The sequence below is a fragment of the Heptranchias perlo genome, chromosome 18 (assembly GCF_035084215.1).
Source record: "Heptranchias perlo isolate sHepPer1 chromosome 18, sHepPer1.hap1, whole genome shotgun sequence".
Lineage (NCBI taxonomy): Eukaryota > Metazoa > Chordata > Chondrichthyes > Hexanchiformes > Hexanchidae > Heptranchias > Heptranchias perlo.
In genome coordinates, this window is record NC_090342.1 from 4,324,822 (window position 1) to 4,352,397 (window position 27,576).

At 45.0% G+C, this 27,576-nt stretch overlaps 2 protein-coding genes across 3 annotated transcripts in view; one reads left to right on the forward strand and one right to left on the reverse strand.

Annotated features, from left to right (window-relative positions):
* parpbp (PARP1 binding protein) overlaps positions 1–23,283 on the forward strand; it is a 51,591-nt gene extending 28,308 nt beyond the window's left edge. For both annotated transcript variants that reach the window (XM_067999249.1, XM_067999248.1), the window contains exons 4-11: positions 656–760; positions 4,997–5,167; positions 7,143–7,297; positions 13,149–13,332; positions 17,272–17,453; positions 19,347–19,431; positions 20,522–20,684; positions 22,559–23,283. In XM_067999249.1, the coding sequence (XP_067855350.1) occupies positions 656–760; positions 4,997–5,167; positions 7,143–7,297; positions 13,149–13,332; positions 17,272–17,453; positions 19,347–19,431; positions 20,522–20,684; positions 22,559–22,884 (1,371 nt within the window). In that variant the 3' untranslated portion in view covers positions 22,885–23,283. The remainder of the gene's footprint in view (positions 1–655; positions 761–4,996; positions 5,168–7,142; positions 7,298–13,148; positions 13,333–17,271; positions 17,454–19,346; positions 19,432–20,521; positions 20,685–22,558) is intronic.
* On the reverse strand, positions 23,241–26,180 carry pmch (pro-melanin-concentrating hormone). Its single transcript, XM_067999251.1, has 3 exons — positions 25,956–26,180; positions 24,913–25,159; positions 23,241–23,290 (listed from the first exon to the last, which is right to left on the reverse strand). Exons 1-3 carry the CDS (start codon positions 26,178–26,180, stop codon positions 23,241–23,243), a joined length of 522 nt encoding a protein of 173 aa, XP_067855352.1.
* Positions 26,181–27,576: the final 1,396 nt, after the last annotated feature.

The following is a 27,576-nucleotide window of genomic DNA, read 5'->3' on the forward strand; positions in this document are numbered from 1 at the left end:
GTTCACTCACCAAACAACAATTAAACTGTGATTGATCCAAGGTTGTGTTTACTTAGCAGCAATTGGCACCTGTGGCCTTAACAGTTCTACGTTAGCATCGAAATAATCCGGTGTGCATTACACGATTATAACGATATAACAAAATGATTGATTGAGCAAAGCTATGGAAAATCTGCTAATGAAGAATTTAAGAGAAATCTCTTTAGAGAGTCATGTGACTGTGGAAATCGCTGCCACGTGGAGTAGTTGAAGCAGATAGCCTTGATGGTAGATAGAGAGAAAGCATTTCCACTGGCTGGAGGGTCGGTAACCAGAGGACACAGATTTAAGATAATTGGCAAAAAAACCAAGAGGGGAGAATAGAATTTTTTTTTTTTAACGCAGCGAGTTGTTATGATCTGGAATGCGCTGCCTGAAAGGGCGGTGGAAGCAGATTCAATAGTAACTTTCAAAAGGGAATTGGAGAAATACTTGGAAAGGAAAAAGACTTGCAGGGTGAGTGGGACTAATTGAATAGCTCTTTCAAAGAGCCGGCACAGGCACGATGGGCCAAATGGCCTCCCCTGCTGTATGATTCTATTTCATATGATATAATGTAGTTTTGCTATGTTGCTAATATCTGTACAGTGAAGTAATTAATTGCAAAACCTTTCAGGTGGAACTGTTGGATTACCTATCAGGTACTTCAGAAACTTTGGAAAATTCCTTTACTTCTGTTCCCACTTCTCCAGCCAACGAACCTTGTCAAGCCGTTTCTAAGGTGAGGCTAAAGTATGCAAGAGAAACAAATGTTTATATTTTTTTTATTTTATGTTAATGGTCGTCTTGTAACGAGAATTATGCTGAGTGCAGCAATTCAAAAAGAAGCAAACAAAACCATAGATGGAATTTACATCAGAGTGGATGAGATGGGAAGCAAATGTGAGGTAGACTTGAGAACATTCAAGGGGCAAAATATCAGTGAGCGGCAGAAAAAGGAAGTGTTCTTCGATGAACTGAGTGTCAGTTTGGTTCTGTTGATAACACTCATCTCTGAAATTTGGGTTCAAGTCTCACTCCAGGATTTAAACTCTAGGGGAATCTAAGGATATGGGGATCGGGCAGGAAAGTGGAGTTGAGGTTGAAGATCAGCCATGATCTGATTGAATGGCGGAGCAAGCTCGAAGGGGCCTTATGGCCTACTCCTGCTCCTATTTCTTATGGTCTTATTAACTGGTCATGCATCTAATTTTCTATTCAATCCCATTGTCCACTTAAGGCAGCCAATAGCCTACAGATTACAACACCGCTTCATTACCAACCTGTTCAGCCAAGTTTGTGATACATGTTAGAACTGTCAGCAATAGATGAAGGCAATGAAACAGAGATATGGATATCCACCTTTTATATATGAAAGAACTTGCATTTCTATAACACTTTCACTACCTCAGGAGATCCCAAAGTGCTTCACAGCCAATGAATTACTTTTGAAGTGTAGTCACTTTTGTAATGTAGGAAACGCAGCAATCAATTTGTGCACAGCAAGGTCCCACAAACAGCAATGTGATAATGACCCAGATAATCTGTTTTAGTGATGTTGGTTAAAGAATAAATATTGGAAAGGCCACCGGGGAGAACTGCCCTGCTCTTCAAAATAATGCTGTGAGATCAAGCCGCTCAGTTGTAAAATCTCGCTTAAAAAAAAGTCATAAGAATAAAACTGGACGGACCACCCGGCATCAGACCACTAGGTACCAGACATGACAAAGGCAAACCAAGCTCAGTCGACCCTGCAAAGACCTCCTCACTAACATCTGGGGATTTGTGCCAAAATTGGGAGAGCTGTCCCACAGACCAGTCAAGCAACAGCCTGACAGAGCCATACTCACAGAATCATATCTTTCAGCCAACGTCCCAGACTCTTCCATCACCATCCCTGGGTATGTCCTGTCCCACCGGCAGGACAGACCGACCAGAGGTGGCGGTACAGTGATATACAGTCAGGAGGGAGTGGCCCTGGGAGTCCTCAACATTGACTCTGGACCCCATGAAATCTCATGGCATCAGGTCAAACATGGGCAAGGAAACCTCCTGCTGATTACCACCTACCACCCTCCCTCAGCCGATGAATCAGTCCTCCTCCATGTTGAACACCACTTGGAGGAAGCACTGAGGGTAGCAAGGGCACAGAATATACTCTGGGTTGGGAACTCCAATGTCCATCACTACGAGTGGCTCGGTAGCACCACTACTGACCGAGCTGGCCGAGTCCTGAAGGACATAGCTGCCAGACTGGGCCTGCGGCAGGTGGTGAGCGAACCAACATGAGGGAAAAACTTACTGGACCTCGTCCTCACCAATCTACCTGTCGCAAATGCATCTGTCCATGACAGCATTGGTAGGAGTGACCACCGCACAGTCCTCGTGGAGATGAAAACCCGTCTTCGCACTGAGGACACCATCCAACGTGTTGCGTGGCACTACCACCGTGCTAAATGGGATAGATTCACAACAGACCTAGCAGCTCAAAACTGCGCATCCGTGAGGTGCAGTGGGCCATCAGCAGCAGCAGAATTATATTCCAGCACAATCTGTAACCTCATGGCCCGGCATATTCCTCACTCTACCATTACCGACAAGCGAGGGGATCAACCCTGGTTCAATGAGGAATGTAGAAGAGCATGCCAGGAGCAGCACCAGGCATACCTAAAAATGAGGTGCCAACCTGGTGAAGCTACAACTCAGGACTACGTGCATGCTAAACAGCAGAAGCAACATGCTATAGACAGAGCTAAGCGATTCCACAACCAACGGATCAGATCAAAGCTCTGCAGTCCTATCACATCCAGTGGTCAACGGTGGTGGACAATTAAACAACTAACTGGAGGAGGAGGCTCTGCAAACATCCCCATCCTCAATGATGGCGGAGTCCAGCACATGAGTACAAAAGACAAGGCTGAAGCATTTGCAGCCACCTTCAGCCAGAAGTGCCAAGTGGATGATCCATCTCTGCCTCCTCCCGATATCCCCACCATCACAGAAGCCAGTTTTCAGCCAATTCGATTCACTCCACGTGATATCAAGAAACGGCTGAGTGCACTGGATACAGCAAAGGCTATGGGCCCCGACAACATCCCAGCTGTAGTGTTGAAGACTTGCGCTCCAGAACTAGCTGCACCTCCAGCCAAGCTGTTCCAGTACAGCTACAATACTGGCATCTACCCGACAATGTGGAAAATTGCCCAGGTATGTCCTGTCCACAAAAAGCAGGACATATCCAATCCGGCCAATTACCGCCCCATCAGTCTACTCTCAATCATCAGCAAAGTGATGGAAGGTGTCGTCGACAGTGCTATCAAGTGGCACTTACTCACCAATACCCTGCTCACCGATGCTCAGTTTGGGTTCCGCCAGGACCACTCAGCTCCAGACCTCATTACAGCCTTGGTCCAAACATGGACAAAAGAGCTGAATTCCAGAGGTGAGGTGAGAGTGACTGCCCTTGACATCAAGGCAACATTTGACCAAGTGTGGCACCAAGGAGCCCTAGTAAAATTGAAGTCAAGGGGAATAAGGGGGAAAACTCTCCAGTGGCTGGAGTCATACCTAGCACAAAGGAAGATGGTGGTGGTAGTGGTTGTTGGAGGCCAATCATCTCAGCCCCAGGACATTGCTGCAGGAGTTCCTCAGGGCAGTGTCCTAGGCCCAAACATCTTCAGCTGCTTCATCAATGACCTTCCCTCCATCATAAAGTCAGAAATGGGGATGTTTGCTGATGATTGCACAGTGTTCAGTTCCATTCGCAACCCCTCAAATAATGAAGCAGTCCGAGCCCGCATGAAGCAAGACCTGGACAACATCCAGGCTTGGGCTGATAAGTGGCAACTAACATTCGTGCCAGGCAATGACCATCTCCAACAAAAGAGAGTCTAACCACCTCCCCTTGACATTCAACGGCATTACCATCACGGAGTCCCCCACCATCAACATCCTGGGGGTCACCATTGACCAGAAACTTAACTGGACCAGCTATATAAATAGTGTGGCTACAAGAGCAGGTCAGAGGCTGGGTATTCTGCGGCGAGTGACTCACCTCCTGACTCCCCAAAGCCTTTCCACCATCTACAAGGCACAAGTCAGGAGTGTGATGGAATACTCTCCACTTGCCTGGATGAGTGCAGCTCCAACAACACTCAAGAAGCTCGACACCATCCAGGGCAAAGCAGCCCGCTTGATTGGCATCCCATCCACCACCCTAACCATTCACTCCCTTCACCACTGGTGCACAGTGGCTGCAGTGCAGCAACTTGCCAAGGCTTCTTCGACAGCACCTCCTCTACCACCTAGAAGGACGAGCAGCAGGCACATGGGAACAACATCACCTGCACGTTCCCTCCAACTCACAACATCCCGGCTTGGAAATATATCGGCCGTTCCTTCATCGTCGCTGTGTCAAAATCCTGGAACTCCCTTCCTAATAGCACTGTGGGAGAACCTTCACCACACGGACTGCAGCGGTTCAAGAAGGCGGCTCACCACCACCTTCTCAGGGCAATTAGGGATGGGCAATAAATGCTGGCCTCGCCAGCGATGCCCACATCCCATGAACGAATTTGAAAAAAAAATCCACCTGAAATGGTAAACTTAGTTTAACATCTCATCTGAAAGACAGCACCTCCTACAGTGCAGCACTCCCTCAGTACTGCATCAGCCTATGTGCGCATGTCCCTGGAGTGGGACTTGAACCCACAACCTTCTGATTCTGAGGTGAGTGCTACCCACTGAGCCACCATTTACTACTGATGCCACCATTTTAATGCAGATAATCTCGGTCTTCATTTTTCTTCATTAAAGTTTATTTATATATTTTTTTTAAATTCTATGTCTCTTCAAATTCGATTGACAATTTATTGGAAAATATAATCTGGCATTCATTTTATCTGGGGACAAAGCAAATTGTCTGATTGTGTAATTGCTGTTAATGTTTTTGTGGTGTTACGTTATATTTCTGCTACAGTTGGCACCGGCTTTGAAGAAGCTGCTCTGTGATTATTTGAACTTGCTGGTAAACTCCAAGAGTGACCTCGCTCTGGCTTGTGTCTACAACATCCCTGACCGAGGACTTGGGAGAACTGCTTTCACTGATCTGAAGCACGCAGCATGCAGCAAACAAACATCATTGTACCTGGTAAGGAAACAGCAATCTTAATATCGTTCTTTGAATCCTATTTAAATGGGTGTGTTTCTCGATTAACAACAACTTGTATTTATATAGTGCCTTTTAAAGTAGTAAAACGACTCAAGGCGCTTCACAGAAGCGTAATCAGACAAAAATTAACATCGAGATATTAGGACAGGTCAAAGAGGTAGGTTTTAAGGAGCATCTTAAAGGAGGTGAGAGGTATGGGAGGGAATTCCAGAGATTAAGACCTAGGCAGCTGAAGGCATGGCCGCCAGTGGTGGAGCGATGAAAATCGGGTGTGTAAGAGGCCAGAATTGGAGGAGCGCAGAGATCTGGGAGGATTGTAGGGCTGGAGGAGGTTACAGAGATAGGGAGGGGCGAGCCCATAGAGGGATTTGAAAACAAGGATGAGAATTTTAAAATTGAGGCATTCCTGGACCGTTTCTTTAGCTTGTCAATATATGTTAAACAAAAACATAATTTGTCAAAAAGCATTCACTTGATTGCAATTTATATGAAAGACGGCAATAAAACCTGGTGTACTTTTAACTGAATATCTGCTACAGTGTTACCCGTTTCATACCATTACTGTAACAGCAATGGGGTAATTCTGGACTTCCTACAAGGAGCTGAGCTCAGGGGGAGCACAAGCCAGAGAACTGGGGCTCCAAAGGTTCAATCCATTGCTCCCTGCGAGTTTGAGGTTTGTACTTTGAATGCAACTGGGAAGTCAGTCAGTGACTGAATGTTTAGGGACCCTCCTGGGTCATCTTTTAGAAAGGGCTACCTACTGCCCAAAACAGACAGGTTGCATGAACTTTGCTTGTATTCCCTTGTGTTTAGAAGGTTGAGGGGTGATCTGATCGAGGTGTTTAAAAGGATTGGATTGAGAGAAACTATTTCCTCTGGTGGGGGAATCCAGAATAAGGGGGCATAATAAAATTAGAGCTAGGCCGTCCAGGAGTGAAATCAGGAAGCACTTCACACAAAGGATGGTGGAAATCTGGAACTCTCTTCCCCCAAAAAGCTGTGAATGCTGGGGGCCAATTGGAGCTTTCAATGCTGCGATCGATAGATTTTTGTTGGGTAAGGGTATCAAGGAATATGGAACAAGGACGGGTAATGGAGTTGGAGGTACAGATCAGCCCTGATCTAATAGAATGGCGGAACAGGCACGAGGGGCTGAATGGCCTCCCCCCCCCACTGTTCCTATGGTTCCTGAGAACAGCCTCCACCTACAACGCTCTCTCCTAAACTCATCTCATTTCTGTTTCGGACAAGTTGTCATGGGAGATTCTTTTGATTGGTGTATTTGAGGTCTCTTGCCATTGCTTGAGGATCCTCCAGACAAAGAACCAAAACTGCATCCCAGAGAAATTCCTCAACTACTGACAAGTAGCTTTGTAAAGACCCTGCCACTGGTCATTTCTCCCACTTCCCCCTTGCCCCCACACCCCACATAAGAACAGGAGTAGGCCATTCAGCCCCTCAAGTCTGTTCTGCCGTTCAATTAGATCATGGCTGATCTGTACCTCAACTCCACTTATCTGTCTTAGTTCCATATCCCTTAATATCCTTACCTAGTAATAAAAATCTATTTATCTCCGTTTTGAAATTTTCAATTGACCCCCGGCCTCAACAGCTTTTTGGGGGAGAAAATTCCAGATTTCCACTGCCCCTGAATGGCCCAGCTCTAATTTTAAGGTTATGCCCACTTGTTTTGGATTCCCCCCACCAGAGGAAACCGTTTCTCTCTATCTACCCTATCAACTTCTTTAAACATCTTAAACACCTCAATTAGATCACCCCTTAATCTTCTTTAGTCGAGGGAATACAGGTCTAGTCTGTGCAACCCGTCCTCATAATTTAACCCTTTTAGCCTCCTCTGGGATGACAGCAGCTCTTGTTTATATTCACCTCTCCTGGTACGTAATCTAACTTTTTTTTTCTTACTCCCCCCCCCCCCCCCCCCCCCCCCCAGGCAGCAACATCCTTTGTTAGATGTTTAGAACTTGGAGGGAAAAGCTATGCCCCTTTGGAGACAGACCCACTGATGCAGCACGTTAAAGGACTTCTAGAATTTGTGCATTTCATGGATAAGTTGCAAGAAATAATGGGAGAGACTTCTGACTCGGGGTAATCACATTTTCTGTAGCAATTCATGAATGAACTGAGATGAGATGCATTTTTTAAATAAACTGCACAATGACACCAGGGTAAATTTAATGATTGACTAACAGTCTTTATATATGTGCTGCGACACTGATTTAGAAATAAAAAGAGAAAATGTCTGGGAATATACACCAGGCTGGTCGGCAACGGGACAGAGTTAATGTTTTAGATGTAGATACTTCTTCAGAGCTGGAAGACGAGCTATGATTCTGTTTCCAGTTTTGATGATCTGTTTGCAGGTTTTGTTGGACCTGCTGTGTATCTCCAGAGTTTTTATTTTATATTCATGTTCGAGTATGGTAGTCTTATGGTTAAAGTACTAGATTAGCAATTTACAGGTTGTGAGTTCAAATCCCACCATGTCAACTTCTGAATTCAATAAGTCTGGTCATTTCTGGGCTGGCACCAGCGTAAAGGTGATGGATTGTCATTTTAAAAATCTAGCTGGTTCATTAATATCCTTGAGGGACGGGAACCTGCCACTCCTACCTGCTCTAGGGCTACAAGTGACTCCCGTCTCACACTATGTGCTTGACTCTTGATGCCTTCAAGGCAACTTGTAGATGATAGAGGCACTGGAGAAGGTGCAAAAAAGATTTATTAGGTTTAACCTCTCAGTTCTGGTATCAATCTATCAGGAAAGATTGAACCGACTCGGGCGCTTTTCTCTAGAAAGAGAAGTCTGAGAGGTGACCTGATAGAGACCTTTTAAGATTATGAAAGGGTTTGATAGGGTAGACCTAGAGAAGATGTTTTCACTTGTGGGGGAGACCAGAACTAGGGGCCACAAATATAAGATAGACACTAATAAATCCAGGAGGGAATTTAGGACAAACTACTTTTACCCAGAGAGTGGTTAGAATGTGGAACTTGCTATCACAAGGAGTAGTTGAGGCGAATAGCATAGATACATATAAGGGGCAGCTAGATAAATAAAAGAGGGAGAAAGGAATAGAAGGATATTCTGATAGGGTCAGATGAACTAGGGAGGGAGGAGGCTTGTGTGGAGCATAAACACCAGCATGGGCCTGTTTCTGTGCTGTACATTCTATGTAACTTGGGTTGGGCAATAAATACTCCCAAGCCAGTGTCACCCACATCCCAAGAATAAATATGTATAAATGTATAGTTTTAAAAAAAAAAATCTCTGGTTTAGAAATACAACCTCATAATATGGAACCTTAGTAACTGCTAACCAGCTGGTCCCATGTCGAGGCTAACTGAGCTACAGTAACAAAACCACTTGGTTTGTGCACTGAAGGGAAAATGACCAAGTACTAAAGCAGGTTTCAAATTGAGAGTTTGTCAGTTTATAAAAACCTCTATGTAAAAAGACCAATTTCCCCTAATTGTCCTCGGGGGTTGGGGGGGCGGGGTCAGCGCTGTACCAGAACGGCACACTCAAAGCGCGCTGCCCCGGTCCAGACCTAGTCCTGCCAGTGCCTCCGCCCCGGGCCATTAACCTGGCTTGGGGGGGCGGGGCAGGGGGCAGCCTTGGCACAGGCTTGCCCTTACAAGGCCGCAGCACCGTTAGAAACAGCAGGAGGTTGAGGCACAACTGCAGGCCCGGTGAAAGGGGTGATGCTACGGCCTGCTTCCCAGATCCCCCCCCCCGGGGGGTGGGTCCTGGGGGAAGGTGGGAGATAGGAAGGTAAGTGGTCTTTTAATGGCAAACTGTGGCGGGGGAGGGAGGAGTTACATGATTTTTGTAGGCCTGAGAACCGAAAGGGGAATTTTACCCCTACATTGTCTGTAGGCCCCAATTAATTTACAGTGAATATGGTTGAGCCAAAACAGAAATAAAATGAGGCTATTTATAAAGTAAATGATTTGATTTTTACGGTGCAGTATAAGAATATAGATTTTTCTGCACTATGAACATGGGAAATTTTGTAAAGAGAGAGCTGTAACATGAAGCTGAATTTACTCTCACTGGTTTAGGGAAGGCCAACAAATGTAATTTGCACCATTGTTTAATTGGATAGCTCTTTCAAAGAGCTGGCACAGACAGGATGGGCCGAATGGCCTCCTCCTTGTGCTGCATCAGACTAACTGAAAGCAAAGTACTGTTTTCAAATGGAAAGTAGTTGATTTACCGCTTAAAGCAAGTCGTAGCCGGAAAATAACCTCTGGACACTCCGTTTAAAGAACCTGGGGAGGGGAGGGGGGGAAAAGAAAATGTCTTGTAGCATTTTAATGTGCCGATTGCCAAAGTGAAAAATGCTGACCTTGCGTTAGCTGGAAATTCAAGTCGTCCCTTGTTCTTGGAATGGGGATTGAGCAGCTGCTGAATTTAATCCATGTCCTTTAATTTGCTGAAAATCATAAGGCTCCATGTGTTTAATCAATCAACTGTATCTCATGATTCCATCACATAGCCAAATAACATGGAAATAATTGGAACCAATCTTGTTACAATAAGTGATACTTTTTAAAGTGCCTCTGTTATGTAACTCCGTTCTGTCGCATCTTTCACTTGCGTCATATAATTTGTATGTACATCTGACCAAATCCGGGAGAGATGCTGCGGGGGGGGGTGATGGTTGGGGGCCAAAACCCCCACAGCTGCTGCAGTGGACCACAGCTGTATTTTGGGCCTCAGTCTGCCAGAACCGCCACAGACTTGGCTGGGACCCGGATACACTGGGCCCCAGCTTTTTTTTTTTCAAAGTGAGTGTCTGGGATGGGCGGGGGGGGGCTGAAATCTATGGTGAAACATGGGAATTGCGAGACGGGGGGGGGAAGAAAAAGACCCGCGGTCCGCCTAGGTCGACCTCATCTTGTAAAGTGAGGCAGGGACTTCCTATATTGGGAGTTCCTGCTCCCCGGCCTTCAGTTAGGACTCGGCCCAGGTATGCTTAATCTTCCTCATGTTACCTCACCTGGTGGTATTGGGGGCCCACTTGGGGGTCCAGGCCAGAATCGGGGTCTGCACACGCAAATCTCAGGAACTTTTTATTTTTATTTTAAAAGCAGCCCCTGATACCAGGGGCCATTGGGGGCAGGAGGCCTTCCTTTCCATGGGAGGGGGGACGGGGGAGTGGTGGTTTTCCCCCCCACCCCCCCCGCCTCCTGCTGCCCTATCTTGGCAAGGGTTGATCAATGTTTCTGGACTCTTCGCTAGCGAGAAGGTGGGGGGTTTCTCCAGATGAGCCCCCCCCCCCCACCCCAAACAGCCACATATCCACTCCCCTTGACCCCTTCCCCCCCCCCCCCCCCCCCATATCCCTGAATTTTTTTGGCCTCCTGAGTCTGTAGGTTGTGGGTTCAAGTCCCCACTCCAGAGACTTGAGCACAAAATCCAGGCTGACACTCCCATTGCCAGTACTGAGGGAGTGCTGCACTGTCTGAGGTGCCGTCTTTCGGATGAGACGTTAAACCGTCTGCCCTCAGGTGAACATAAAAGATCCCACGGCTACTATTTTGAAAAAGAGCAGGGGAGTTCTCCCCAGTGTACTGGGCCAATACTTTTCTCTCAACCAACACCTATAAACTGATTGTCTGGTCAATATCTCATTGCTGTTTGTGGGATCTTGCTGTGTGCAAGTTGGCTGCTGCGTTTCCTATATTACAACAGTGACTACACTTCAAAAGTTCTTCATTGACTGTGTGAAGCGCTTTGGGACGTCCTGAGGTCGTGAAAGGCACTATATAAATGCAAGTTCGTTCTTTGACTGTAATTGACTACAGTGGTAAAGGCGGATGGTTAGCATCATTGTCCTGATATAGGTGGCTGCCTGTGATTGCCATGAATGGTGTAAGTGGCGAGGACTATAATACCAATGGTGCAGTGGCTGAGCCATTTTCACCAAGGCTGTTTTGTTTGGCAAACCTCTTCTTTGTTCCTGAAACTTGTTAAGTTTGCATTTTTTTTCTTGAAACCGTCAAATCCGTTTTACCGATCAAACCAATGGCATTGTACTGAGTTCCCAGTAACCCTGAGGGATTTCAGCTGACACTGCTGCTATCAGCGAAGCTCGCATTTGGTTTATTTTTATAATCTGTCAATTATTCACAATTTGAAATTGGCCAAATTTCTTTACTTTCATCAGGTCAGGGTCCGGCTCTATCAAACCTTGTAGTTTTGTAATGTCCTTTCCCAATCCAACCTCTACTGTCAGGCTTTCCCATGTGTAAAGCAACAGTATTTCAATTGTGCTTTCATCCTTATTTGGTCTTGGCTGTTGTGTAGCAATTTTGACTTGTGGGAGAAAATTTTGAATGACTATGACCAATTATATTTTTTTAACAAGTAGGGTGCCTCTGTTGTTGACTAGACCATTCCGTTGCTCCTTGAAAAATAAGACCTGCATTTATACGGACCCTTTCACTACCTCTGGACATCCCAAAGAACTTTACAGCCAATGAAGTACTTTTGAAGTGTAGTGACTGTTGTAATGTAGGAAACGTGACAGCCAATTTGTGCACAGCAAGATCCCACAATGTGATAATGACCAGACAATCTGTTTTACTGATGTTGGTTGAGGAATAAATATTGGCCAGGACAACTCCCCTGCTCTTCTTCGAAACCGTGCCCTGGGATCTTTTACATCCACCTTAGAGGGCAGACGGAGCCTCAGTTTAAATCTCATCTGAAAGACAGCTCCTCCAACAGTGCAGCACTCCCTCAGTACCGCACTGGGAGCCTATATTTGGTGCTCAGGTCTCTGGAACAGGGCTTGAACCCACGACCTCTTGACTCGGAGGTGAAAGTGCTACCTACTGAGCCATGGCTGACACCTAGAGAACGGTCATGGAACCAGCCATCTGCCTCATTTTTTGAAAGGTCCCTGTTGACCGTACCTGCAGGGCTGTCACTCTGAGGAACTCGCACCTCTTTACCAACATCCTTTCTTGAATTTAGAATCATGGAAATTCCAAGGCTTATGGAGGCCATTTGGCCCATCCCGCCAATGTCCGTGCTAGCTCTTCAACTGCAGTATCTACCGTAATGCCTTTCCTCGAATTCTTTGTTATACCCTTCCCATGGCTCTAACATCCTTCCAATAATACCATGCCTAGAATGCATGGCCCAACTCAATATGTCTTTATTTGCCAAGAATAAGCTGAGTTTTGGTGCACTTCCGCTGGAGGCTGGTCCAGGTCAAGGCAGCCTTGTTCTTGAGTAACAGGAGGGTGCTATAACAAAGAAGAACATCACGTTCCCAACCTTGTAGAGTTTTCTTGGTCCCTGCCATGAAGGAAATCTCCACGTATCAAACTTCCACCCACCTGACCCTGCTCTCCCCTCTCGTGGGCATTTTGTAAATTGTGATTTGGTTAATGCCCTTGTTGTACGTGTTCTACCTTCCCTGGGCAAAGAGCCCTTGTGTCGGCCCAGGGAGGTGCCTTTCTTTGGGATGGGGAGGCCACGTGGACGATGTAAAGATATCTTTAAAGTGGCTTTATCTGGGGTGAAGTGGAGGCCCAAAGACATAAGATGGGTAGGATCTGGGCCTGCACCTGACACATGGCAAGTTACAACTTTGATCATGCTGGGAGGGATAAAAATATTTCAACAGATGAGTTGTCCTTGAGATCTCTCTGTCTGTCTGTGTGTGTCTCTCTCTCTCTCTCTCTCTCTCTCTCCCCTTACAGAACATCAGCAGATTAGGAGTTATAAAGGGAGAAAGTGATAGAAATTAGGATAAATTTAACTGAAGCCAGAAAGAAACGATAATCAAAGCACAAACTTTTGAAACAGTGGATGAATATACAAGCCATGCATGAAAGTTCCTCAGAACGAGGTCAACACCAACTAATGATGAGATGCTGAGGTAGAGTGACCAAGGGGGGTGACAGTCTTTGTTTTCAGCGTTGCAGGCTGTCAGATCCTGTCCACCATTAAAAGGCGACTGCTGAAGGGTCGACGCAGCGAGAGTCTAATCTGCCCGGCTGCAGAGGAGGTCGTACGAGAACTAACGACGAGGATTAACAATGTCGTCAACTGTCGGCGTGAGTCTGCAGATGAAACTCCTACAAGCATCAGTCCTGCGCGGGTAATGATCCTTTCTGGTCAATCTCATGCTGCTTTGCTTCAGATCACCACTACCCTTTTGTTTAATACACCCATGTATGCAGGGGATTAGAGCTAATCCCCTGATTGAAGCAAAAATCAGGCTGTGCCAATAATGTATTTACTGTTTTACGCAACAAAAGATGAGTCCAACTGACTTGAAAATATCTTTAGTCACTTAGCAACGGCTCTCGTTCTATACATGACTTATATCATTGACCTTCTAATTCTCCGCTGGACAGCCCCATGCTGCTGTCTGAAAAATGTACTCACTTCAAATTAATTATACAAGATGAATGTAAGTTTTAAAACTCTTATATTGGGTTCCAAACTGAATCTGTTTTTACTTTTTTGAACAAGTTTTTGTGTTGTCAATTGTAATTCTGCAAAGTTAATGATTGGGAAGAAAGCAGAAGTGATGGGGGTTAATTTTAACCTAACTGCCTGGCGAAAAACCGATGGGCTTCCAATGAAATCAACGGAATGGGGAAGGGGGGGCAGTGGGGGATGTAGCGAGGGAGGAGGAGGGTGGGGTGGGGTGGGGGATGTAAATGGGGAGGAGGGCAGGGCGGGACGGGGGATGTAAATGGGGGCAGGGGGGGGGGGCCGGGGCAGGGGGGGGGGGCCGGGGCAGGGGGGGGGGGGGCCGGGGCAGGGGGGGGGGGGCCGGGGCGGGGGGGGGGGCCATGGCGGGGGGGGGGGGGGCCATGGCGGGGGGATGTAAATTGGGAGGTCGACTTGATTCAGTTGGTTTCTCATGGGGTACATTGGGTTAAAATGACCCCCTAAAAGACAGGTGAAGAAGTGTTTCAAACAATATCTTCCAGAAGCCATGTTTGGTAGGGTCATTTCTCTCTCTTGGCTGCAAAGGACACATTGGCCTAATAGAAGGAAAGAAACCAGTTGCATTTATATAGCAACTTTTCCAATCTCACTTCGTCCCAAAGCGCTTTACAACCAATGAAGTACTTTTTCGAAGTGCAATCACTTGTAATGTAGGGAAACGCAGCAGCTAATTTGCGCACAGCAAGATCCCACAAACAGCAATGCAATAAATGTCTTTATAATCTGTTTTAGTGATGTTGATGAAGGGATAAATAGTGGCCAGGACACAGGGGAGAACTCACCTGCTCTTCTTCGAAATTGCCATGGGATCTTTTACATCCACCTGAGAGGGCAGACGGGGCCTCGATTTAATGTTTCACCCGAAAAACGGCACCGCTGACAGTGCTGCACTCCCTCAATAGTGCGCTGGAGCGTCAGCCTAGATTGTGCTCAATTCTCTGGAGTGGGGCTTGAACCCACGACCTTCTGACTCAGAGGCCAAATATTAGGGGAAAGGGTCAAGAGGAGTGGACTTTTGGCTGTTTAGCGAGAGTGCTACCAGTGAGCAACGACCGGTGCCTAAAAGTGGCAGTAATTTGCGCACAGCAAGGTCCCACAAACAGTAATGAGATAAATGGTCAGTTAATTTGTTTTGGTGATTCTGGTGGAAAGATAAATGTTGACCAGGATATATGAAGAAGGACTGAAAAAAACCTGCTTGTCCTTTTTAAACCGATCCCATCCCACTATGTTGTAACTCTCTCATTCCCATTCTCCATCCCACCAGGAGAACTTCCCTAATCATCTTCGAATAGTGCCATGGGATCTTATACATCCATCTCAGAGGACAGATGGGGCCTCGATTTTAACGTTTCATCCAAAAATCGGCACCTCTGACAGTCCGGCACTCCCTCAGTACTGCACTGGGAGCGTCGGCCTTGATTATGACTGGATCGGGGCTTGAACTACAACCTTCTGACTCGGAGGCGAGAGTGCTACCAACTGAGCCACAGCTGACGCTCCCGATTAATAACTAGTGCTGGAGGTCAGGGAGCTATCGCGGAGCCAAGTTAACGTGTAAACAAGAACCCGCCACACGCAACCCTTCTCAAAAATGCACCTTTCGCACCAAGTATTTTCAACTACAATGTCTATTCCCTCTAACTGATTCAGCTTGAACGAGAAGAGTTTTCCTTTACTTTGTTGATGAGAACTCCATCACAATTACATCTTGGGAGGTGTGTTTTTAGTCAGGGTCCCTGGAGCACTGCTGCAGATGGAAATGCTTCTGTTTTTCTTTTGTGGCTCTGTAATGCTTATTGAAATGGGTTTGATTTCTTAGCAACAGTTCCAGGATTTACTTTAACATCATCAACTTTAACATCATTTACCCAAAGCACTCCGGAGTATGAAGACCAGACACTGATCAGTGACGAGTGAATGGTTGGGGGAGATGACGTGGGTGAAGGCAGGGTCAAAGTAGGCAATTTTGAGGAGGCTCTTGAAAGTTGGGTGGGGTGGAAAGAGGATTTCCTACATTACAACAGTGACCGCACTTCAAAATAACCTCAATGGCTGTAAATCACCTTGGGACGTCCTGAGATCGTGAAAGGTCTTTTTATAAATGCAAATTCATTTGTTCGTTTTCAGGAAGGCAGAGGGGTTGAGGCAGAGTGTTTGAGTGTTAAGAAAAAGTTTCTTCTGCTCTCTGTCCTAAATCTCTTGCATTTAATCTTATACCTAAGTTCCTTCATTCTAGACCCCCCCACCCCACTCCGCCACTGTAAACGGCCTATTTCAACCTTCCCTCTCCCGTCCCTTCATTATCTTTAAACCCCTAACGCATGTATTTCAGACATTGCTGGATCGGAATGGTTGCCTAATTTTTCGATATAACAGTCACCGTGCTTCAAAAGTAATTTATTGTGTGACCTGCTTTGCAACGTTTTGACACGATAAAGTGCTATAGAAATTCAAATACAAACAAACTTTCAAAGCTGCATAAAGGATAGTTGGATCTTCAAACAATTGGCACAAGAGCCAGAGGGGAGAGGAGGAGAATTTTTTTTTTTAACGCAGTGATCTGGCATGCACTGCCTGAAAGGGTGATGGAAGCAGATTCAATTGTAACTTTCAAAAGGGGAATTGGGGATATGCCTGAAAAGAAAAATTTGCAGGGTTATGGGGAAAGAGGGACTAATTGGATAGCTCTTTCAAAGAGCCAGCGCAGGTACGATGGGCAGAATGGCCGCCTTCGCTGCTGTATGATTCTACGACTGTTCGGTCTCTTTCTTTCCTGATTATTATCTGAATGGTGATAGATTGGGAAAAGGGGAGGTGCAATGAGACCTGGGTGTCCTTGTACACCAGTGGCTGAAAGTGAGCATTCAGGTGCAGCAAGCAGTTAGGAAGGCGAATGGTATGTTGGCGTTCGTTGCAAGAGGATTTGAGTACAGGAGCAGGGATGTCTTACTGCAGTTATACAGGGCCTTGGTGAGACCCCATCTGGAGTATTGTGTGCAGTTTTGGTCTCTTTATCTGAGGAAGGATGTCCTTGCCATGGAGGGAGTGCAACGAAGGTTTACCAGACTGATTCCTGGAATGGCAGGACTGACGTATGAGGAGAGATTGGGTCGACTAGGCCTATATTCACTAGAGTTCAGAAGAATGAGAGGTGATCTCATCAAAACATATAAAATTCTAACTGAACTAGACAGACTAGATGCAGGGAGGATGTTCCCGATGGCTGGGGAGTCCAGAACCAGGGGTCACAGTCTCAGGATACGGGGTATGCCATTTAGAACCGAGATGAGTAGAAATTTCTTCACTCAGGAGGGTGGTGAACCTGTGGAATTCTCTACCACAGAAGGCAGTGGAGGCCAAGTCATTAGATGTATTCAAGAAGGAGATAGATATATTTCTTAATGCTAAAGGGGTCAAGGGATATGGGTAAAAAGCGGGAAACAGGGTACTGAGTTAGACGATCAGCCATGATCATTTTGAATGGCGGAGCAGGCCCGAAGGGCCGAATGGCCTGCTCTTGCTCCTATTTTCTATGTTTCTGTGATTGACATTTTGTGTTTTTTTTAATTGTTAGCCCAAAGTTTATGCTATCAACCATGCCACAGCATATGGGGGTAGGAGCACAGTGAAAGCTTTCCTAGCCCTTCTAGATGAGGAAGCCGCCAACCCTCCAAGCAAAGGCAAGGCTGAGCTGCTATATGGAGCTGAGCAGCATGCTGACTTCATTGGAATACCATGCATGCTGGCGCTATTCAGGTATGAAGTGGAATATTGCAATACATTTCAGTCGAAGGTTTATTAATGAATGAGCTCCCATTTCTATCTCTCCTTTCACGACCTCAGGACGTCCCAAAGCGTTTCACAGCTAATGAAGTACTTTCACAGCTAGTGTAGTCACTGTTGTAACGTAGGAAATGTGGCAGCCAATTTGCGAACAGCAGGCTCCCACTAACAGCAATGTGATGAAGACCAGATAATCTGTTCAAGTGATGATGGTTGAGGGACTGCTTCAGCACTGCACTGGGAGAGTCAGCCTGGACTATGTGCTCAAGTCTCCAGAGTGGGAACCCAGGACCTTCTGACTCAGAGGCAAGAGTGCTCCCCACTGAGCGTCGGCTGACACGTTATGGGCCAATGAAGAACAGAGGAGCATACAACACAGTCATCCTGAAGTGCCCACTAATTGGACCCATGATGACTTACGAACTTTATGGGATAAATCCAGCAATGCTGTTCTCCAAGCATAGAGCCTTCCCTGGCGGGAGTGCAGAATTAGTCTTAGAATGCCCACTGGGTAAGGCTTTATGTCAGGAGGATGGTGTAGCTAGATTTACTCTTATACTTTATACAGAAGGTGGTTAGAATGTGGAATTTTCTGCTACAAGCTGTTGAAACCATGAATAAATATTTTTGTTTGAAAGGGAGGAACATTAAAGTGTACGGGGAATGAGCAGGAGAGTAGGATTAGACTGGATGGATTGTGCAGAATAAAACTGTTACAGATTCCATACTGGGGACATTGCTTGATTGTAGTTTCATTGAGAATACTGGAAGTACTAAGTCAAAATACTTGGTATTTTTGAGAACGTAATAGAACTTGCAGTATATAAAGAGCCCATTGCCTGTACAGGTGCTAGCTCTTCAATTGAAACTGTCTATGGCTTTGTTACCTCTAGACTTGACTTTTTCAATGCTCTCCTGGCCGGCCTCCCACCTTGCACCGTCCGTAAACTTGAGCTCATCCAAAACTCTGCTGCCCGTATCTGAACCCACACCAAGTCCCGTTCACCCATCACCCCCTGTGCTCACTGACCTACATTGGCCCCCGGTCCAGCAACACCTTTTTACAAAAAATTCTCATCCTTGTTTTCAAATCCCTCCATGGCCCTCGTCCCTCCCTATCTCTGTAACCTCCTCCAGCCTTACAACCCTCCGAGATCTCTGCGTTCCTCCAATTCTGGCCTCTTGCGCGTTCCCGAATTGTCATCGCCCCACCATTGGCGGCCGTGCCTTCAGCTGCCTAGGCCCTAAGCCCTGGAATTCCTTCCCTAAACCTCTCTGCCTCTTTACCTCTCTCTCTCTCTCTCCTCCTTTAAGACGCTCCTTTTAAAATGTACCTCTTTGACCAAGCTTTTGATCACCTGTCCTAATCCTCCTCCTTTGACTCCGTATCAATTTTTGTCTGATTTATGCTCCTAAAGTGTCTTGGGACATTTTACTATGTTAAAGGTGCTGCATCAATGCAAGTTGTCACTGTAGTGTGCATTTGTGAAATCAGCGTTAAAACGTTGGCACAGTTTTAATAGCACAAACTGCTTCAGATGATTTTGTTTGGCCCGATCTCCACAATGAACATTGAAGGGTGTGGGTGAGGGATAATGTTTGGAAGTAAACCAGCACAACTCAGCACTGATTTGACCTTTGATCTTTTCTCCCCCCCCCCCCCCCCCCCCCCCCCCCCACTTTTGTAGAGAAACAGCCCATCAGCAACTCCCATTACAGTGCAGTTGAGGGTGGCACCTCTGTACGGTGGCAGACTATGGATGCCCAGTTTGGTGCCCCATGGCAGCGCATGGTATAGTTGCAACATGCAGTGCCATCCTGCTAACCTTTTCAAGTTAAACTTTTCAAATCATATTTTAATTCTAGATCTCCGAAGCAGTCAAGTGGCTTATCTCCAAAGTCCTTGCGTCACCGCATTCAAAAACAAACCCGGGAAGGAAAATCCGCTACGGTAATGTTAAGTTCTACTGTGCTACGGTAATGTTGGGTTCTATTGTGAAGTTCTAATGAGTCTTTCTTTTTAGAAGAAAATACAAGTATTTCTGGGGAAGTTTGTTAATTGTGAGTGTGTAGAGAGAAGAATTTTAATAGTTTTAATGCTATTGTCCCGCAGCTCTTGGGTGTATCCTGTCAAACTTTATAAAAGGTTTATTTAGGTCAGATATTCATCTTGGCTTTACTTTGTTAAATTCTTTGTGTTCTGCTCCAAGCGACAGACCACGGTCACTAGCATCAAGGCTGCTCTAGTCCGTCACCAATGATATCCTACGTGACCGTTATTGTTGTGCGTTAGCTCTCCTTGCCTCCCTCAACCTGTCTGTCAGCTTGGTTCAGAAGGTTGTGGGTTCAAGCCCCACTCCAGGACCTGAGCACATAAACTAGGCTGGCACTTCAATGCTGTACTGAAGGAGTGCTGCATTGTCGGAGGTGCTGTCTTTCGGATGCGATGTTAAACTATGCCCTGTCTGCCTGATCAAGTAGGTGTCACCATGCTGTCTGACCATCTCTGACCCCTTGTTCTGGACCCCCTCACCTACTGGAAACACTCTGCTTCTATCTACCCTGTTCCATCCTTTCATCATTTTAAAACACTTCTATCAATCATTCTGTTGTTATAATGAAAAAAAGACCCAATTTTTAAATTCTTTCTTCGTATTTGTATTTCCTCATTCAAGGCAGCAACCCAGGGAATCTGCGCTGTACCCTCTAAAGCCTCAATATCCTTCCTATAGTGTGAAGCCCAATACTGCACACAATACTCTAACTGAGTTCCCCAACTAAGGCTTTATATAGGCCTTACTACACTTTTGTATTAAGACCTCATTGTGCAATTCTACAGGAGATCGACTAGTTTATTTTATGAATATTCATACAAGACCAGCACCAATCATATAATATCTATCCTACTTTAGCTCACTGAATAAATGCAGGATTTAATTTGTATTGTTGAATATATATTTAAACAAGTTTTATATTGGGACACATATCTGTATGTGGTTAGTGCCACTGATGGGATTTTATTTTAATGTCTATTTTCCCAGGTGAAGCATACTTTAATCAAGTCGCAGTTCTCCTGCACATACAAAGAGGATTCTGCAGTAAACAGCAAATCTCCGAACTACCCCAGCCTCAGCCAGGCTCCAACCTGTGTGCAACCTGGACCGAAACCAGTTCCAAACATCTTCTGTGATGTACCTTCTGACGGTAAAGCGATGTAGCACGACACAGATCTATCTATTATTAGAAATCTTGCATAAGGCAAACTCTTCCTGTTGTCATGCTTTTTTCTCAATAATTATCATTGTAAATTGCTATAACAACACTTCCCATTCAATTTTGCTATGTCAACTGTCACGGGAAAGTTGCAGGCTCTGACCACTTGGCCACTCTGTAGAGCAAGTTTCTGTAGTTTCTGGTCACCATCTTGCATATCAAAAAAAATGTTATTGATCAACTGACTGTGGACAACACCATGGGTAGTTTACTAGTAAAATCTATATGCTCTACAGTGCCTATATTGCTCTCTTTGTAATCATTCAAACCTTGAAATGTGATGCAAAGTGAAAGAGAATATGAATAGATTTTGATACTTGCTACTGGTAGCTTGCCTTTCAGTCACTAGAAAACTCTTGGTCAGGTATTTTATTGTTGCTGTACTCTATTTATTACTAATAAAACCAATAAGGAATTCAGAAGAAACTTCCTTACCCAGAGAATAGTGAAAATGTGGAACTTGCTACCACAAGGAGTAGTTGAAACTAATAGCATAGATGCATTTAAGGGGAGGCTGGATTAAACACATGATGGAGAAAGGAATAGAAGGACTTGCTGATGGGATTAGATGAAGTAGGGAGGGAGAAGGTTCTTGTGGAGCATAAACACTGGCATAGATCAGTTGGGCCAAATGGCCTGTTTCTGTGCTTTAAATTCTATGTAAATCACTTGGGGAAACACACAGATAGAGATGGCCTTCAGAACTGTAGAGTAGATTCTGAAATTGCACCTTTCCATCCACCGTCCCTCCCAACGCATCCACTGCAGTGTAGTATGACTCCAGGACTAATCCTGCATTTACAGCCTAACTCTGTTATGTGCAGCATTTTTGGTGTTTTTTTGTGATTTGGTTGCTTATTTGAAGTATTTTTCCAAGCAAGAGGGAAACCTCTAAGTGTAGGAAGTGGTGCAGAGATGGTCCTTGATCTATAGTGTCACTTTAGAGCTTTGAGCAAAGGTTGGAAAACCTCAAGTCTCTGTAGCTTGAAAGGCGGTGAATGAGACTGGACCTCCTAGAGTCTCATTCACCAGAAAAGGTTAAGCTATGATTGGAGAATAAGGGGACATGGGAAACGAACTGGTGAAAAGCAGGTTGAGGCCTGAGGTTGGGAACAACTACTTCACACTGGAGTAATTAATCCCTGGAACACTCTTCTGGGTAGGGTCATGGAGCAAAAACTCGGGAGGTATCTGAATCACTGCTAGAAACTGTTTCCATTAGCAGGAGGGTCCGTAACCAGAGGGCACAACAACAATAACATTTATAGAGCGCCTTTAATGAAGGTGCTTCACAGGAGTGTAATCAGCCAACATCTGACACCGATTCACAAAAGGAGATGTTAGGACAGGTGACCAAAAGCTTGGTCATAAAAGGTAGGATTTAAGGAGCGTCTTAAAGGAAGAGAGAGGCGGAGGGGTTTAGGGAGGGAATCCCAGTGCTTAGGGCAAAATAACCGGGGGGAGGTGAGGAGACCTTTTTTAATGCAGTGAGTTGTAATGATGTGAAATGCGCTGCCTGAAGGGGTGGTGGAAGCAGATTCAATAGTAACTTTTTCAAAAGGGAATTGGATAAATACTTGAAAGGGAAAAACTTGCAGGGCTAAATCTGAATACTAGCGTTCAGACGGACAGTGCGTCAATTATTGCATTACTGTCCGACTCCCTCCAATTTGGAGGGAAAATGTTCTTGACCCTTTTCAAGAGAAGAGACTAAGGAAGTATAAAATAATGCATGAAGACCTTTTGGCACTTCCCCAGCGTGTTCTAAATACAAGTTTCTCTCCTTTTTCACCTTCTTCAACCAGATGAATCGAGACCAACTTCAGCAACTCATTCAACGGGAAGGCCAAAATCTGCCACGAATAAGCGGGGATGTGGAACGAATTCCGGGAAAGCTGGGAATGAGAAAATTGGGAATCGGAAAGGCGGCGGGAAGGTGGTGAAGCGGAAACTGGCAGATCTGGACCGTGATGAGAACGAACCACTACAAAAGTGTACTGATGTGAAATCTGTCACCCTGGAGGGGAAAATGGGGAAGAAAGCGCCCTCATCTTTAAAGGGCGTCAAAACTAAGGCCAAGAACAGGTTAATTCCCGGGCAATTAAAGCTCACAAATTTCTTTAGAGTTTAAAATTGCTTTTTTTTTTTTGTTCCTTTCAAACCGTACAAGATGTAGATTTTAAATGTTGAATCCATCGACTAGTTTGTGAAATTATTTTCAAAATGCGCAGGTGATATTCTTGTAGCGGTGCAATTATGAATGCAAAACGTTCAACACTTTTGATCATTTTATTTTTTAATACAGTGGCTGTTGCAAGTTCAATAACGAGCAGTTACACATTAAAACTTTCACAGTGTTAAACTATGGAGAACAAACCAGATTAATGACTAAGCATACAATTTCGATCATCTATGAGTACTCTTACAGGAAGAATGTGGAGTGTTACTGGTATTGAAATTTCACCAAATGTCCTGTAGACGAGGTGGTCAGTTTTGCCAGCAGGGTCGATACACTCTTCCCAGCATGCATCGGAGCACTGGAATGGAAAAGAAAAAATAATTAAATACAGAATGGTTGTCTCCTTTTACAACTGTCCCAGAGAAGGAGGCGGTGCATCTTTTGTGTCTCTGGAGTGGGACTTGAACGCATGTTCTTCTGACCTAGAGAGGAGAGTGTGCTACCACTAAACCACAGCTAACACCTTGATAAAGCACTATACAAACAATCCAGGCTGACACGCCAGTGCAGCACTGAGGGAGTGCTGCATTTAGGATCACCAGGAAGGGCTAAAAGGGTTAAATAATGAGGACATAGCATAGGTTTAATGGTGTTTAAGATGATTAAAGAATTTGATAGGGTAGATAGAGAGAAACTATTTCCCCTGGTGGGGGGAGTCCAGAGCAAGGGGGCATAACCTTAAAATTAAAGCTAGGCCGTTCAGGGGTGATGTCAGAAAGTACTTTTTCACACTCAAGGGTAGTGGCGATCTGGACCACTCTCGCTCAAAGCTGTGGATGCTGGGGGTCAATTGAAAATTTCATGACTGAGATATAGATCTTTGTTGGGTAAGGGCATCAAAGGATGTGGAACAAAAGTGGAGTTAGGATACAGATCAGCCATGATCTAATTGAATGGTGTAACAGGCAGGAGGGACTGAATGGCCTCCTCCTGTTCCTCTGTTCCATTTTAGGAGATCCTGTCTTTTGGATGAGTCGTTAAACCGAGGCCTCGTCTGCCCTCTTAGATTGACGTAAAATATCCCATGCCGCTATTTGAAGAACAGCAAGGATGTTCTCATTGGTGTCCTGACCAATATTTATCCCTCGACCAACATCACTTAAACAGATTGTCTGGTCATTATCTCATTGCTGTTGTTGGACCTTGCTGTGTGGAAATTGGCTGCGTGTTTTCCATGTTACAACAGTGTTAATGTGAAGAGCTTTGGGATGCTTTGAGATCGTGACACGAGGTGTAGAAATGCAAGTTCTTTCTTTCATCATGTATCAGAAATATCCCAATGCCCTTCATCTATAGTAAGTTATTTTGAAGCCCAGTCACTGTTGTTATGCAGCCAATTTACACACAGCAATATCCTACAGCGGAAATGTTATTAATGGCCAATTAATCTATTAAGAATATTGACCAGGACAGACCGGCGGAGCCTCAGTTTTAATGTCTCATCGAAAGATGGTACTTCCGACAGTGCAGCACTCCCTCGGTACTGCACTGAACTATCGGCCTGGATTACGTGCTCCAGTCCAGCCGCAGGACTTCAACTCCCAAGCTTCGGTCTCGGATACAAAAGTGCCATCAGTGTTGGCCACATTGTTCTACACAGGTTGTACTTGAGATTCACCATTTTAGCCACTTCCAGTCCTACTGGGAGCTGTCGAGGAAGGTGACATTGAGGGGGTTAGTCACTCCATTGACCCACACAGCAGAGAGGAAACTTCTAAATGATTTATCCACAGGCCACTGTCTGCCTTTGGCCACGAGGGCTGTAGCACAAGCCTTAAGAGTGGGAAGAACATTCTTGGGCCCAATACTTAAAACTCAATGCAGACCGCTCAATAGATACAATCCCAGAACCTACAAATCTTCCCTTGCTCCCCTCCAAACATGCAGATCGCATCTCAACAGCCCTTTCCAATGACTTACTGTCAAAATCTCGCCTGCCCACCGGAAATATGGCTCCATTTTCCCCATCGTGAGATTCTCGACGTGCTTCCGTTGTTTCAAACTCTTCCAGTTTGTTGGGTGCTTGAGATGTGCCAGTCATCTTGGCTGGGAAGTAAAGTGGCTCTTTCATTGGCTCGTGCAAGGTCAAAGGTGGTTTGAATAACCTCCGGCTGGCAGAATTAACAGGACGTTGAATAGTTTTGGGGTGCATCTTAAACCCTAAATCCTAAACAGAAAACGAGAATGGATGTTTACTACAACAACAACAACTTGCATTTATAGAGCACCTTTAAGGTAGTGAAAAGTCCCAAGGCACTTCACAGGAGCGTAATCAGACAAAAGTTGGCATTGAGCCAAAGATGGAGACACTAGGACAGGTGACCAAACGCTTGCTCAAAGAGGTTGGTTTTAAGCAGCGTCTTAAAGGAGGAGAGAGAGGTGGAGAGGTTTAGGGAGGGAATTCCAGAGGGTGATACCAGGATGAGGGACTTCAGCTATGTGGAGAAGCTGGGATTGTTCTCCTTAGAGTAGAGAAGTTTAAGACGAGGTTTAATAGAGGTGTTGAAAATTAGGAGCAGTTTTGATAAGAATAAATAAAGAGAAACTATTTCCGTTGGCAGGAGGGTCGGTAACCAGAGGACACAGATTTAAGATAATTGACAAAAGAGCCAGAGGGGAGATAAGGAGAATTTATTTTACACCGAGTTATGATCTGGAATTCGCTGCCTGAAAGGGCGGTGGAAGCAGATTCAATAATGACTTTCAAAAGGGAATTGGATAAATACTTGAAAAGGAGAAATTTGCAGGGCTATGGGGAAGGAGTGAGGGAGTGGGACTAATTGGATAGTTCTTTCAAAGAGCCAGCACGGGCACGATGAGCCGAATGGCCTCCTGCCAGTGGAAACTGTATTGCCTTACTTGCTCTATCAAAACCCCTCATGATGGAGGGGGGTGGGGGGGAGATTGGAAATGAAAAAGACAGTTATACATATCAAGAGATGACTTACTGTAACAATGAAGACTTTTTGGCTTGCTTTGTCCGGCTGCAGAAGCTGGTACGGCTTGAACGAGCCTGAAGACCTTGCTTTCTCCGGTAGACTTCCAACACCCGCAAGCATCTCTCGGTCAAAGTAATTCTGCGGTACCTTGCTTTCTTCCAACTGTCCCCCTGCTTTGGCGAAAGAAATGGAAAGCTCTATGGAGAACAGCACAGAGATGAAAAGGGCAGTGCAAGCTGAGGCGGTCATTGCTTCACTGGCTGGAGGTTTGCATAGAAACCCAAGACGATCGGGAGAAGTCTCGTCTGAAGCAGGTGGGAAACTGGCGGACCTCCCTTTATATCCTTGAACATCATTAATAAACCTCCTGTAGAAACCGATCCAGCAGCTTAGATTAGTCATAGTGTGAAAGTAATGCAAACTCTGATTCATCGCATCAAGAGCTGATCTGATCGTTTTCTTTCCTCTAAATTTTAATGGGTTTAATTCTAATGCGGCCCTTCTAATGTCAAAATCAGCGGCAGTCTTAATTATTTTTTTCTTTATGAGATCAAGAAACATACCCTGAGGTGCCAAAAAGGACGGTTATGCTTTTGTCCAAAGGGCGACACATTAACATATCTAATTTACGACACCAAGCTTTGAAAGATCGTCGACCAAATCCATCCTCTTTAATTTTGTATTGAGTGGAGGAAGAAGATCACGGTGTATTGTAAAATGGACAAAACGCAGAGGGAAAGAAAGTGAGTTTCATAACAAAGTGTTGCTAATCCCTGAAAGATTTATTTTGTGAGGAGACTGTCTCCTTTCTTAAGAGAGGTATTTTATTATCCATGAAAAATCTAAGGCACACAAGAGTTTAATAATACATTACAAATTCCAAACCTTCATAAAAAGCACTCTTTATCTCTTATTTGGATTGCACTATTTAAATATTGAAAGTACCCTTGAACATCAACATTGACAACTTGTGTTTATATAGCGCCTTTAAAATAGAAAAACATCCCAAGGCACTTCACAGAGGTGTGATCAGGAACTGGTTAGTGTTTTTTTTTTCATTTTACAGGTAGTTATTCACTAGTTGCAGTGAATCTTTATTTACGTGGGTTCGATCAATAAAGAAATAAGATTTTGATCAACTTTTGTTTTATTGATTCCGGGTTTAAATAGGTTATGGAGCATTCTGTAAACAAATAAAAGATATTTAGCTGAATCTTGCTGGAAAAATAACGGCCTGTTAACGACACACACTGTTGTTATTGCGCAAATCGGCCAGCAAGTTCAGGGGATTTAAGAACAAGCTGGATTTGCTCATTAATTGCCCATCAAATGCATCACAGAAAGTTAACGGTGGTAATTAAGAGAGGATGTAACTTTTTTGAATCATAGAACGGTTACAGCATGGAAGGAGGCTATTCGGCCCATCGAATCCGCACCGGCTCTATGCAAATACAATCCAGCTAGTCCCATTCCCCCGCCCTTTCCCTGTAGTCCTGCAAATTTTTTCCTTTCAAGGTACTAATCGAGATCCCCTTTGAAGGCCATGATTGAATCTGCCTCCACCACCCTCTCGAGCAGTCCATTCCAGATCCCTAACCACTCGATGTGCAAAACTGTTTTTCCTCATGTCACCTTTGGTTATTTT

Bases quoted from the DNA above. Each gene is read 5' to 3' on its own strand.
- pmch (XM_067999251.1), bottom strand. From the start codon at position 26,180: ATGACCGCCTCAGCTTGCACTGCCCTTTTCATCTCTGTGCTGTTCTCC. The intron at 25,160-25,955 runs GTCTTCATTGTT...TTTTCTGTTTAG, and splicing joins CGGACAAAGCAAGCCAAAAA to GATTTAGGGTTTAAGATGCA. The intron at 23,291-24,912 runs GTAAGTCATTGG...TTTCCATTCCAG, and splicing joins GGGCAGGCGAGATTTTGACA to TGCTCCGATGCATGCTGGGA.